Source organism: Ahaetulla prasina, chromosome 3 (genome assembly GCF_028640845.1).
Source record: "Ahaetulla prasina isolate Xishuangbanna chromosome 3, ASM2864084v1, whole genome shotgun sequence".
NCBI lineage: Eukaryota > Metazoa > Chordata > Lepidosauria > Squamata > Colubridae > Ahaetulla > Ahaetulla prasina.
In genome coordinates, this window is record NC_080541.1 from 92,642,089 (window position 1) to 92,657,693 (window position 15,605).

General features: G+C 35.8%; 1 protein-coding gene across 3 annotated transcripts in view; it reads left to right on the forward strand.

Moving 5' to 3' along the window:
* Nucleotides 1-15,605, forward strand: part of LOC131195678 (cadherin-10) — a 168,048-nt gene that overhangs the window by 122,911 nt on the left and 29,532 nt on the right. For all 3 annotated transcript variants that reach the window (XM_058177778.1, XM_058177777.1, XM_058177779.1), the window contains 2 exons: nt 7,926-8,045; nt 10,093-10,260. In XM_058177778.1, the coding sequence (XP_058033761.1) occupies nt 7,926-8,045; nt 10,093-10,260 (288 nt within the window). The remainder of the gene's footprint in view (nt 1-7,925; nt 8,046-10,092; nt 10,261-15,605) is intronic.

The window sequence follows — 15,605 nt, forward strand, 5'->3', positions numbered from 1 at the left end:
ATGCTTCTTTTATTAGTGTTATCATTTTTATATTCTGTAGGCCGCCTTGAGTCACCATGTGTAAATAAGTGGTAATATAAATAAATAAATAAATAAATAAATAAATAAGTGAGTGAGTTTTGCCTTGTTTTATGACCTTTCTTGCCAGAATTCTTTTTTTTTTCTCCAGCATGATTTTTTTTGTAAAAAGTTTTATTTATTTTATACACAAACAAACCAATAATACATCAGTCATTCTGTGTGTCATCTCAGTGTTTCTTCAGTGATTTCTTCTTGTTTTTCTTCATTTTTTCTTAGTCTATTATCATTATCTTCATTTTTTCTTAGTCTATTACAACATCACTCCCACAATACAATATTTTTATTATACCATTCTCTTATTTAATTATTAATTTGTTTATCTATATCTGTTTTCTAACCAATGCCACAATTCTTAAGTGAATCACCACAGTGATTAAGTTAGTAACATGGATGTTAAATGAATCTGGCTTCCCCATTGACTCTACTTGTCAGAAGGTCACAAAAGGGATCACATGACCCTACTGCAACCGTCATAAATATGACTCAGTTGCCAAGCATCTGAATTTTAATCGTGGGACCATAAGGATGCTACAATAGTCATAAGTGTAAAAAAAAGTCATAAATTACTTTTTCAGTTCTGTTGTAACTTCAACTTCACTAAATGTAAGTGTTCCAATATCTCAGGGGCTGCCACAAAGAAGAGGGAGTCAAACTATTCTCCAATGCACCTGAGGGTAGAACAAGAAGCAATGGGTGGAAACTAATCAAGGAGAGAAGCAACCTAGAACTAAGGAGAAATTTCCTGACAGAATAATTAATCAGTGGAACAACTTGCCTGCAGAAGTTGTAAATGTTCCAACACTGGAAATTTTTAAGAAAATGTTGGATAGCCATTTGTCTGATATGGTATAGGGTTTCCTGCCTGGGCAGGGGGTTGGACTAGAAGACCTCCAAGGTCCCTTCTAACTCTGATATTATATTATTATTATTATAATAAATGAACTGTTGTAAATCAAGGATTATCTGTGGTATGATATTCAAGCTGTACAGTTTTACCCATCTTGAGTAAATCAGAAAAAAAATATATGCATGGGGACTGAAATCTTAGGGGGAAATATTCCCTAGTTCAATAGATCAAAATTACCTTGCAATCAGACTTTGAATTAAGACTGTAGAGGGATTCAGACATCCTGCATTTATGAGATGTTGTGTCTCTTTGTGTATTATTTCTACTTTAAAAAAATAGTTTTATTAAGCATTTTTCACTTTTAAAAACAGGAAAAACAATAAAAAACATGACAAACATAACAATGTATCATATTTTTACAGCCTTCGTATTTCTACTTTTATTTATTATTTCTGTGTAAACTTTCTTCAGCTTCTCTCAGTTTGTAAACTTTATATAAACTTCTTTTGACTAGACCTACTCATGGTGTAACTTGTTACAGAAGAGAAAGAAAGGAAATTGCTAAATATATCCACAGGGCTTTATTGTAGATTAGTAACTTGAAACTGCTTATTTCCACACCTAAATCCATCACTTACTCCATGCTTTTAAATATCCTTTGATATCTCTGAAGTGCAAGCTTCCTTCCAACTTCCTGTAATTCTTTAATCTCAGCTTTGATGATAAATTCTCATATCTTGCTATTAATCAACTTGTAGTTTATTCCCTGTCCATATTTCAGTTTGAAGTGGAACTTCATTAATAATAGAGGTCTGGCTACTTCCTGCCCTGTTTATTGGAAAAGATAATGTCTGAGCCTGTGTTTCCTTTTCCTTTTGCGCACCAATTAAAAAATATATATATTATTTTCTCACTGTTGTCCCCATTTTATTAGATTGCATAAAAAATTGGCAATCATTACCTAACGCTGTTAGAGACAAACATGTTCAATTTCTCCTCAAAAAGGGATATATTTCTCTCATACTTTACCATTCTCTAGAGTGATTTTAAAAGAAGGGGGATAGGATTTTGTTGGTGGGTTAAAAAGAATAGGAAAATAAATAAGCCGTTTCCACTATAATTATAAAGCTGAGAAGTATCCTACATGAAAGATTATAAAGAAAAATATTATTGAATGAACGGATGGATGGATGGATAGATGGACAGATGGATAGTTCAATCAGAATAGTGCTGGAAGGTCCCTTGGAGGTCTTCTTGTTCAACTCCTTATTCAAGCAGGAGATCCTATACCAGGGGTGAAATTCACTTACCTTCCCTACCGGTTTGCTCCACTCGCGCGCACTGTCATCTGCACATGCGCAGAGGCTTTAAATGTCACAAAAACCTGACGTCATGATGTCTGCACAGGTGGGCAGAGCCTTCCACAGCCACCACTCCCGGTTCACTTGAGTCAAATAAAACTGGCTGAATTTCAGATAAGTGACTGTCCAGATGTAGGAGAGCACAAAAACATGAATAATCATGTTGGACATTGGAAATTGTGTTCCTTCCTTACATAGTTGAATTCACCTCGGATTTAAGGAGAGGTTGCTGCCAACAAGCAAGAAGAACTAGAGAACAAGAAAAACACAAGAAAAACTATGCCAATGGATCTGTCTGATGAGAGGAGACCCTTCCCACAAATAACTAGCCACATGGAGCACTGTTTCAAGCAGCCAGGAATTGCTTCTTTATTCACTCAGAGTAATTGTGACTGGTAACACAAATGAAAATATGTCAATGACATGGCATCCTAATGCTATATCTGGAGGACAAAAGGCCTGTTAAAAAAAGATTCATTTTGCTTTTATATAAGAAAAGAAGATACACATTTATATCTTTTTTTTTTTTGGTTTATGTATATTCTAAGGGATTTCACAAGAATTTCACTGTTCATAAGATCCTATAGCACCAGCTGTTTAACTTTCCCTCACTCCCTCGTTACTCCCTAAGTAGTATATATGTCCTAAATATAAATCCGTTGTGTATGAAACAATCAGTGATTATCCCAGAAGTCGTTAGCAGATTAAAAGATCTAGAAGCTCTGGTTTAAGCCTTAGTTTTCAAAGCCCTCCTCCTCAATAGCATTTTTTTTCTCCTGCAGCAACAATTTTCACTGTTTGTGTATGCACATTTACACATATCTCTTTCTGAGTCTGTGGGGTTAGATTTTTTTATATTATTTTAATAAGACTAAGACAAATTTCCTAGATCTGCAGCTTCTATTCTATCCATGGTTGCTACTTCACAATATTCATTCCATTTCTGCCTCCTAATATAATTTTCTCAGTATTGCTGATTGCTGACATCCTTCCTTGTTAAGCTTTCAGCTTTTAATCTTTTCTGACCTCCTGTCTCAGAAATATCAGGGCAAAATTTGCACAGGTATGATCTCTCTCTGGGTCCAGAGGCAGTCTGCAGAAGTTACCCTACTAACATTTGCAGCCAGCTTCCCTTTGTCTTTATCCTCAGAAGTAAAGCATGGTATTTTTAGCAGCTTTCATTTCCTTTCTCCCTAGGCCTTCTCACTGATTCCATCATTAGTATGATGTGCCATCTTTTTCACCACTAGATCCATTATACTTCTTAAGAAACCATTCTTCATTTTACCATCATTTGTCCTAGTGCTCTTATTGCATAATACTGTTAATACAGTTTCTTCATAATACAGTGTGTGTGTGTACGTTTGTGCGTGTGTGTTTGTCTATATACTATAGATATTATTGCATGAAGTGTAAATTAGCAAAAAATCTTTTGAGATTTTTTGAGATGAAATTGAGAGAGCATCCCAGAATGGCAAAACTATACATAATCATAAAATAAAATATAGGACACCCTACAGCATAGATTAGATTAGATTAGATTAGATTAGATTAGATTAGATTGATGATAGACAGAGAGACAGACAGATAGATAATCTTGCTTTTATTGTCTCAAAGGTGCTTTTTCAAAAAGTAACTGGACTTTGGGGGTTTTTTCCTTGAGGAAGACATTTTACTCCTCATCCGCGAAGCTTCTTCAGAACTGAAGAAACTTTTTGGATGAGAAGCAAAATTTCCTCAAAAACAAAGCCCAGTTGCCTTTTGAAAATATATTTTGAGATAATCATGACCTGGATGATTTGAGAATCTCCATAAACAATCTTTTTTTCTAGTTATAAAACAATGCTAGCAGAGGTATCTGACATTTAATAATATTTTACTAACATTTTATTCATTTGTTAAATTTATCTCTTCACTTTTTTTCTCAAAACTTAAGGCAGAATAAACAATATTTATTTATTCTGGAGGAATAAATATAGGAGGGATTGGATTTCAGAGGAATAAGGCAGCAAAGTTCAGAGAGGCTTAGTTAGGAACAAGGAAAACCAGATCCTTCCTAGAAGTACTCAAGTTTACATTTTAATGATGCAAGTAGTTTCCTTTAGTTGGGCAAGATTCTATCTATTCTATCTATAGGTGAGGAATAATAAAGGAAACTGCTTATAAGTAACTCTGTGTATCTTTCTTTGTTTTTGGAGCCTGATATTTTCACACTGGCCACACTAACTCACTAAATCCTGTCCATCTCTACTATAATGTTCCTCGCCACTCCCAAAAGTTAATTTACATTATATAAAAAATTGTGGGAATTAAAGCACATAGTCAACAATACCTCATAATAAAAGATCACATCTGAGTCTCACACGCATAGATTCTAACTTCAAATGACTCAAGTAAGGAAAACAAATTGTGTACTTTAGCCCTTAGTGGGATTTAGATATATGTACCTAGAACAGTGGAAATTTTCTTCTCACATTCAAGGGCCACAAAGGTTTGAAAATAGATAATGTAAATAACTCTCACCAAGAGTTTTCTAAATTTCAAGAAAGAAGGAAAGGGAAACCTACTGAATCTTGCTTTTCTTAGAGTAATATTACTTCAATCGCTCAGTCAATCAATTAGAATAGGGCTGGAAGGGACCTTGGAGTCTAGTCCAACTGCCCTGCTCAAGCAGGAGACCCTATACCAGTGGTGGTGAACCTTTTACTCACCGAGTGCTGAACAAGTCCATGCTTCGTGCACTTTGTGTGTGCCATCCGTGCTAATACACGGCTTCTCCCCATGCGCTGCGTGTGCAAGCACATCATCTGTGCATGCACACAGCTTTTGTGCATGCCCCTACCATGCACTGTGCGTGCAACACCATCTGTGCATATGCACAGCTTTCATGTGTGCGCCCCACTGTGCACTGAGTGTGCAATTGCATCATCTGCACATGCGCATGGTTTTCACATGCGCAAAGACCATGTGTGCATTCACATGCTGCGCACCAGTACTCTCGTGTGCATGCACAAACATGTATGCATGTGTAGGGGAGCTCTGAAGACCAGCTGGGTCCACTGGATTGCACACATGCGCACCGGAGGTCCAAACACCAGCTGGGGCACACGCACATGTGCAGCTCCAGATGAGTTGAGCGACAGCTTGCGTGCCCAGAAAAAATGGCTCTGTGTGCCACTTCCAGCAGATGTGCCATAGGTTCGCCATCCCGGCTCTATACCATTTCAGACAGGTGTCTGTCCAGTCTTTTCTTAAAAACTCTAGTGATGAAGCACCTACAACTTCTGAAGAAAAGCTGTTCCACTGGTTAATTGTTCTTCCTAACAGTGGAAACAATTACCCAGTGGAACCAGTGGTGGGATTCAGCCAGTTCGCACCACTTTGGGAGAACCGGTTGTTAACTGTCTGAGCAGTTTGGGAAACTGGTTATTGGAAGAAATCATTAGGGCAGAGAACCAGTTGTTAAACTACTTGAATCCCACCACTGAGTGGAACTTAATATTATATACAGCATTATACAGAAGCATGATAGTTTCTTAAAAGATGGTCCCTTGATGAGTTTAGATAAAGTTCCTCAGCTAAAAAAAAAAAGGAATGAAAAATAGTACTACACGGTTTGGAAATTCCTTCTGAAATTCTTGAATGCTTTGCATAGGGGCTGAGAGCTTTACAATGCAATGCACATGAGCATACCACTGACAGGGATAAAAGCATGGCTGGCAGGCAAAAATGAAATAATTCTCTAGAAAGGTAAGTATAATATGCAGAAATATAACAAGCAGGGTACTGCTGGAAGGCTGAGTCAGGAGTTTCACTTAAATTTAACTCAGAGGTCTTTGAAGGCTGTGCAGTTTCTAAAACGGCTAAAGATAGAGATGAAATAGAAAGGAAAGCTCTTAATGTATTCAAATTGATCAGCATGGATTAGTCTTCCAAGTGATTAGCATGGGGAAATGGAAGGCAAGAAAGCTACAGGGGAGAATTCACTGTGCCTTTAAAACTGACCAAATTATTCCTTACAATTTTATTAAATGGTTGAAACCCATCTCCCTGCTTTAATTTATCAGACATTTATCTCTGATGGATTAAAGTGTGCATTCCTGGTGCACCTTTATCAAATGTGTGGGTGAAGATTTTCCAGGACTTTTTCCATTGTTACTAAATTGAGAGAGTTTAAGAAATGAATAGGCAAGGTTGGCACAAGATTTAATGTTGGCAACCAGCTCTGGCTGGTTTTTGTCTTTCAAAAAGATGTATGCCAGCATAGAAAAGAAAAGAGATACAAGAGTTCCCCATTCTTGCTTAATTTCCTTCCAGGATTGCTAGCAAGTTCCTTCTATACATTTAAACTGATTTGACTTATTCACAAGATAATCCTGGAGAAATAACTCATAACCAGCCATACGTACACCTCAAACATCTTCAATTCACTACCAGTGCACTGCTTCTGTGAGATACCTCCTTGAATAAAATTTCTGAAGACGTTTTCTCCACTCTTATTCCTTATCTTTTAAAACAGAGGTGGGTAGCCATTCAGTAGTAGGTAAGGTGGAATGTAGAATTAGAACCTTGCAAGCTCTTAAGGCCTTTCCTCAACTAGTGATTTATGGCATGTTGATATCATCTCCAAGCCATCTTTGAAATGATACACCCTTTGTTCTGGTATCTGTTATTTGGTAATTACAGAAAATGCTAGAATAGAAACCCTTTCAAAACTACATAACAAATTCAGAGGCAGGGGCTGCCAACATCTCTTCAAGGAACATAAATACTTCATGTGTACTTTAGCATTACATTCCCTGACTTAAAAAAAAAAACTTTAGATAAGTATGTGTCTGTGCTTTTATCACCTAATTATATATACACCAAGAACCAATAATACACATATTATTTTACATAATGTATGAAGAAAACCTCCTTGCCTCAAGAAGCAATGTTCATATTTGTGGTGAAATGTGGCCAAACTTCCTTGCCAACTAAATATTACTAAAGTCACAGAACTGTCAGAAAAGCACTTGTATTTTCTTTTTCCTTGTGACATTCCCACCCTGACAATTGATAATGTGTCAAAAAGGAACATACATGGTGTGAACATACTGAAGAGATGTTCTCAGAGTTTTGAGACCTAAACATTGGAAACAACACAGAAATGACATGCTGAAATAATGGTGACTTTTATTTTTTAGAAATGGGAGAAAATATGGCCTATCACTAAAAATGGTTCTGAAAGGGGGATACTTATTTTTTTTTCCCCTCAAAGGATTGAAGGGAGGAAAAACAAAAGAAAGGGAGGGGAGGGGAGGGAGAGGGAGGGGGAGGGGGGAGGGAGAGACTTTCAATGAAATGTATGCAATTCTGAATCTTCTAGGATATGATTTGGGAAAGGCACTACTATGAAGAAAGAGAATAAAAGGGGAAAAAACCTGCAGCTTTTAGTAAGCGGCATGAATCTCATGAGTATCTGATGCTGAGGTGTTTACATTCTTGCAGTAAAGATAATATAATTATCAGTAGGCCTCTCAATTCTCTGGTCAAATTATAATGTTGATAAATGTTTTCATGAATAGAGCAACAGTAAAAGAAAGGGACATTTGTTTTGACATGATACCTAATTAATTTCCATTTGAATTTTCCAGGTACTTCTGTTGTTCAAGTCACAGCCTCTGATGCTGATGACCCTTCATATGGAAATAGTGCCAGAATTATCTACAGCATACTCCAGGGCCAGCCATATTTCTCTGTGGAGCCAGAAACAGGTGTTGTTGTAGTTATTGTTCTTAATTAAGGATTTCTAACTTGTTAGAAAATGGTACTCACATTATTTTTCAGCTGCATGTTATATTCCAAATAGCTTAAATTCTCTTAAAGTATATGGGAAAATGTTACTTAATTACTATAACACAATTCAGATGTGGGTACTAATTGGGTAAACTGGATTCATCTAAGAAATTGTTGTTTCCTAATCTGAAGCTAGGGGAAAAGGGCTAAACAAATGATTCATACCATAAAAAATGGATTAGTAATGACTACTTCAAAGGATTCTATATACAATTTACATATTGTCAAAATGATACAGCCTAACTTCAACATGGGCAAAGCAGCATAATAGATGTTTAAAATATGTTGTATCTGAAGGAAAACCCACAATTCAATTCTATAAAAATCTTCAAAAAGTGTTGAAACTTAATAACAGCAATATATATATGATGCATGGAATAAGTAATGTGAGTATCCAGTTTCAGAAAATCAGTGGAACTTAGTTAAAAAAATAGTTATACACTTTTGTAGTACCTGTGTTTAAGAAAGATTTCCAAAACACCTTTCCAACTCTTGCCCCACTGCTTTGTTATCAGTGGTAGGCAAATTTTAAGCTATGCATCTCTTAAGTAAGTTACAAATGTGGCCAACAGACTCTAAAATCTTGGGAACTCAGCAGGCTGAGTTCAGAGCAGTTATCATATATTGGATCACTGTCTGATCTTATACCATTTCACAGAGAAATATTCCTGAGGACTAAAACATAATCTTTTTGTGACTCAAAAGCAGTTTGAGACTGTAGAGTATTTTATGGGGAAAGATAACAGAATCCTGAACTGTCAGAAGACAGATTTTTTTCTTATAATGCAATTTTATTCTTAAGATCTTTTTGCAGATTTGATATAGTCCCAATATTGCTTAAGTAATTAAATCCACTCACACAACATGGAGGGAGAACAGTTTTTTCCCCGAATGCCATCACTCTGCTAAACAAATAATTCCTTCAACACTGTCAAACTAGTTACTAAGTCTGCATGACTATTAATCTTCTCATTGTTCTGATCACCCAACTCCTCTCACTTATGATTGTATGACTGTAACCTTGTTACTGGTATCCTTAAGATTTATATTGACTCCCTATGACTATCATTAGGTGTTGTACCTTATAATTTTTGGCGAATGTATATTTTCTTTTATGTACATCGAGAGCATATGCACCAAGATAAATTCCTTGTGTGTCCAATCACACTTGGCCAATAAAGAATTCTATTCTATTCTATTCTATTTTGGATCCAGCAGTGTTCAAATTTTATATGAATGACTTAGCAGCCTCTTTGGAATCGGAAAATTTTCTAAACTGGCTGAAATATGTGAGCCATAACAATGTATATATTAATATAACCATTGTGAAAAAGCATTGTAGTTAAAAATGCAAATGTAATATTGAGTTATATTTCAAAAATATGGAATATGACACTTGCAGACAATTCTGATCTTGTGAAGCCACGGGTTCGTCTGAAAACAATATTCCAGATGTAAAAAAATGGATTCAGATGTATTCTTTGTCACTTGTTCAAAAATCTTTATAATGTAAAAATGAGTAGAGCAGACAAAGACAAAGATTAATAATAGCAACTAAAAAAAAGTTGGGTACATTGTGCAAAATGAAGTAGATAATTTATATTTTCCCTTCTTTCTCAAAAGTTCCCTGCATTTACTAAAATAAACACATGAGGGAGTATGTTATGCAAAAATTAGCTTCCTTTTTTTCCCCTAGTTTACTACTTTAGAGAGGTGATTGTTGTTATTCTTAATATGTAGAGCATTCAAAAATATTCCCTCAGTGTCTGAACTTACAGACTCAGAATTTCTGTTTAATGCATAAACTTCTACTTAATATATAATTGCCACTATCACCTACTTGTAATTTCTGTGTTCAATGTATTCATTAAACTGTGCTTGGCATTCTAAAAAAAATATTTTCTAAATAATAGACATAGTGTTCCATACAGAGTGGTAACAATTTTTTGTTTGTTTCTTTTTCAGGCATTATTAGAACTGCTCTGCCAAATATGAACAGAGAAAACAGAGAGCAATATCAGGTTGTTATCCAGGCAAAGGATATGGGGGGCCAGATGGGTGGATTATCAGGAACCACCATGGTGAACATCACCCTGACTGATGTCAATGACAATCCACCTCGATTCCCACAGAGTAAGCTTCCTTTAATTGTCCTTCTGTGCTGCAAAAAATATCAGAATGAAAGAATTAGGCAACTACCATCTGGTTTAATGTAAAAAAAAATCTAGTTTATGAAGCACATACAAAAAAGGCTTTATCCACAGATTTATTGATGTTAGAGGGACAACTTTGTTAGAGTAAAATACAGTTGCAAAGAACAATTGCTTAATATTGGATAATTCTTAGCATAACGCAAGGGAATGATACTCTTTCGCCCTCCCTCCTCCACAAAAGGAATGGAAGAAATGAACATTAGTATGTAAGGGTTGGAAATGACCTTGGAAATTATTTAGTTCAACTAACTACACAATACAGGAATCTACTGCTTCAGCATCTCTACCAGATGGCCATCCAGTTTATACTTCCTACAAAGAAGGGTCTGCCACCTCCCAAGCAGTCTTCTCTATTGTTAATCAACTCTTACTGTTAGGAAATTTTTCCTGATATCCAACTGAATTTGTAATTAAACCCATTGTTCTTCGTTTCCTTTTCCGGAACAATTCTGCTCCATCTTTTACATGATAACCAACCAGATAATTGAAGACAGCTATTGTATCTTCTTGCTCTTTTCTCTTGTCAAGGTTAAACATATCCAAAACTTTTAGCTGTTTCATAAAAACTTGTGCTTTTTTCCTCCTTTATAGGTCCCTTATATTAATTGCTAATATATTGTTTAATTAATTGTTCTCTTGTGAACATACTGTATTTTGTTAGTTCCTTTCCTAAACTTATTCTGAAATTAATGTTCTAGGTCAGAGCTGCCAAACTTGTGGCCCACGGGCTGGATGTATCATGCACTGGCCATGGCCACACCTGGTTTAGCAAAGGGGGGAAAGTCCCAATGTGTCACATGATGCCTTGAGTTTGACACCCCTGGTCTAGGTACAGTCTGACCAAAGCAGGCTATAGAAGAATGATTTCTTCTGAACTTGACTCTATAATTAAAGTTTTAAGAGCTATCTTTGTTGATGTGTGGAAGTTAATATAATAATTTAAGCAATATAAACCAAAATATGAATGCTTTTTGTAGCAAAACAAGAGTTTTTGAAAGATGACTACAATTCAGAGATACAGATTGAAACAGGAAGCCCCCATTCATCAGCTATTTAAAGAAATCCTCAAAAAGCCATAAACACAAGGCCAAATGTTTGTAGTTAATACATTTTAGGGCAGTAGAGAACTTGTTACGCATTTCAATTTTCCAAAACAAAATTACTGAAAAAGTTTTGGAAAGAGCTAATCTTCATCTACTCTGTCTATTTCTTTCTCCTTATTCAGTTTGTAAAATCAAGCAGCAGGAGGAAGGATTCAAGAAGGTTTTTGGAGATCCATTTCCAATGTTTCTCAAAAGTAATTTTTGAACAACTAACAATAGCTTCTTTACCACTTTTTTGCAGCTGCTAATGCATTGCTACATCACATTTTGAAAACAAATCAGAGGCAGATAGGAGAGCATGTTTTTAACAACATTTTTTTAAACAAAAATAAAACCATAGACTTGGAAACTGGCATTTGGACCATCACGTCCAATCCACATTCAAGTTTTTAATTTAGGCAGTCCAGTTGTATTCCATAGGTCTCTCAGGAGAGAGGGTGAAGCAATCAACCTTCTATCATATTTTATTTACAGTGCACATGATAAGGCTACAACTGCATGAATGTGTCAAATTATGATGTTTTTGATCCCCTTCCACTCATGGATGTGCCCTGCCAGATGGATGGCAGTCTAGCTTCTACTTGAATATTTCCAGTATTTACTATCATGGGGAGAACTGTCACTTATTTTTAGTTACAATAAATTAAAATTATTGCAGTACTTGGACTTGATTTTCATTCATTCATTCATTCATTCATTCATTCATTCATTCATTTTTATTTTAGCTGCAACTTATGACTTTGAATCATGAGAATTGGGCAGTCAACTTCCAGACCCTCTGGTGATCCTTTTCCTCTGTAGTGATGATCTGAACAATGTACTGCTCTGTATTCCTTCTCTTTATTCGCTTATAGTAGGTATGGCTGGAAAAGCCCAGTTCCTTTGCATAGCTGTCTTATGGCAGTTTTCCATTCACTGGACTAATTCATTTGACTGATAATAAAGGGGATTGAATTTCTTGTATAGTCTCAGAAAACTGGTCAGTTCTGTATTTTGTGATCTGAGGAAACTTTCAGATTCAGGTTAATGTCAGGGTTCCAAGTAGCACCCCTAACAAAAGAAGACTCCAAGGTTTGAATTTCTTCAAAGTTCCATTTTATTAGAGATGTCATATTGGCACATCTGGGAAAACCCGGATCTGAAAGTTTCCAGGTTTTGCCCACCCAAAATAAAGTTCAAGTCCAGCACGCACATGTCCATCACATGATCCAATCAGGCACCATTCAAAACTGGAAATGCCTCCCAGTCACCTCATCGCAGCTGCAGGGCAAGGTGGCCTTGACATTCTAAGAAAAGAATGTTATTTTGACTACATATCACCCATAATCTATGCATCCCCCCCTCCCATTTTCCCACAGTAGGAAATGTGGCAGGCCTGAAGGCCCAAATGTAAAAGATGGCTTCCAGGTCTGACATCAGGATGCTGCTGGAAGTTAGGACTGCACACATATATCTTCTATTTGTTTTAATTCCCTCCTTTACCTTTACTACAATGTATATCTATATATGGGTTTTCAGTCTGAGCTTAGAAGCTAAACAGGACTGGGTCTGGTTAGTCCAAGGAACAATGAGCCTGTAAACTAGACTGGGAAATGGAAAAATATTATTGAAAAGGGCAGTGGTGAATCACTCCTCTAATGTTGCAAAGTAAACTTGTGTCAAATCAGGCTCAATTTGAGGGCATATTTACTTTTATTTTATAGCTATATATGAACTTTGTAAGATAAATTCTCTTTTTGCTATAAGGCATTTTTCTAAAATTAAATATTGTTCCTCCCCAGTTCCCCTGACAGTCTCTTTATTAATGAGGCTTATATCATGTTAAAAGAAAGTGAATGAATGGGCGTGTGAAAGGAGTTGATTCATGTAGTGCTAAAGGCCTTATTGATTCCTTCTTAAAAGAGAATCAATAACATTCATGTCAAATGTGAAACTGTACACTTAACGGATCTTATCTCTTGTCTGATTTGCTGATTTGATTATGGATCAAAAGGACTTCTGAAATTGGAAGACCTTACAAAGTTTATTATCATACTAGGGTTGTACTAGTATTAATGACAAAGAATCAGTCACACTTAGGGCACTTTCTGAAGCCTTGTGAACACATTAGATCAATGACAAGTGTTCTGATTAAAAAACAAGTCAAGTAGTTTTTGCTGGAGACATTTTCAGCACTAAAATTTTAAATTTAATTTTTTCATACCCATTCTCCCTTTCTTTTCTTTTTATCCTCTCAACAACCCCATGAGATTTGGCAGAAAAATATAATTTCATGGGAAATCTATTGTGTGCTTAAGTCTCCTTAGTTGCAGATATATTTAGTTAAGTGCTCTAATACCGCATAACATTATTTTTGTTGTTGTTCTTTTGTTTACTGCAGAATTCTAGTCACCCTAGTATCAGAAATGTTTAGGTTGAACAGCCCCTCCCTTCTCAAGCATTTTGATATTAGTTTTGTAATCCTTCTGCAATTTGATATCTTCTAGAAGTGTTGGATACCAACCTTTATCATTCCTAATCAAGATAGATCTAGTAAGAGAAAGTTGTTGTAGAGCGTTTGCTTAATTTACAGAGAATAATGGGATACCCCTGCATGATATAAGTATGGTTCTATGTAAAATGCCTCTGCTTTCATAGCTCCATTCTCCTTCTGCAAAGTGGAGTGGAAATATTTTAAATATTTTCCTACGGAGTCAGAAATATTCCCAGAATTGTCAGGAGTGGGCGGGAGCTTTCTGAAGAGCAACTTAACTTGACCATAACTGGAATTGGCAGCCCATGAGATTTCCCAGTGGGAGTATCATCTTCCCAGCTTATAGTGCTATTCGAATGATGTAATAACCTATTACCAGCATCAGGAAACATTATATATGAAAAAGGTTTCTTACTGGTTGCCAGCTGTGATTCTCTGCCTATTTTTGACAGCAGAGGAACTAGATTTCAGGAAGAAGGTTCTTGCTGAATAGAGCATAGTTTTATTCAATAAATCCATGGTTCTTCCATCCACGATTCCTCTCCGAGATTTGAAGAAGTTCTTTCCCCACTGACAATATTTATAGTGATCTTTCTGTGCTTCCTTCCCCCCCCTCCCCACAAAATCCCATTTCGTCTCGTGAGGGAAAACAAAACAAAACAAAACAACCCCTGTAAGTTTGTTGTCAGCAGTATTCCAAACCAGTTCAAGAACATTGTGCAAATTGTTGCATGGTAATTCACATTGTATGTTCCACTGAAATGATAAAAGTTTCTTAGAGAGTTCAGTACAGTTTTACTAAAGCCATCTTACCACCTTTTCAAAAAAAAAAAAATCTAGCAACCTAGATTATATTTTGGTTTTGTAATTTGTAAGTTTGTAATTTGTCAAAAATGATCCTTGTTATTTCCACCTGTGATTTTTATTTCAGGTGCTAAAGACTAACATAGCATAGGTTTTAGCAGAGCAGAGCCATTTCAACAAATGCAAGAAATATTATCTTATATTGCAGGTATATTTAGATGTAATGGCTATAACCAGCAAATGAAACTGAAATACAGAATTTGCATGAAATGAAAAATATGTGATCGACAATGCTATCTATACTGTCATATCAGGAATAAAACAGACTTCCTTACAGTTTTAAGCTAAGTAATATTTTCTATGTTTGAAGAAATGAATCTTAGCTCATGAAAATAGGTGTGTGAATCTTTAAGACAAGTTTAGGTAGCCTTTTTTCATCAAAGAAGCAAATAGTGTTCGAGAAATATATTTAATGTATGTATACACACACATACACACACACACACATTAAATACATTTTTCTAACACTATAGGAACTTTCACAGAAAAAAGCAGCAAGAGTAGCTGTTAAAATTATGCAGAATAGTAAGTAATTTACAGGAAAAAATATTTACAGAATCTATATATAGCTGTACATAGTATATAAGTGATGCTTGAGCAGGGGCCGCAGTATTGTCTGGGATGTTACACGTCCTCTTCATGACCTGTTTTCCTTGTTATCTTCTGGGAAGAGGCTTCATGGTATCTGAAGCAGGACATCTAGATTCAGTCATAGTTTTGTTCCATATAGTATCAATCATGTAAACTTTCAAGTTTGCAATGGTATTATTATTTTTTTTTTAAAAAAGAGAGAGATGCTGAAAAATTGCCTGAAAACAGCAGAAT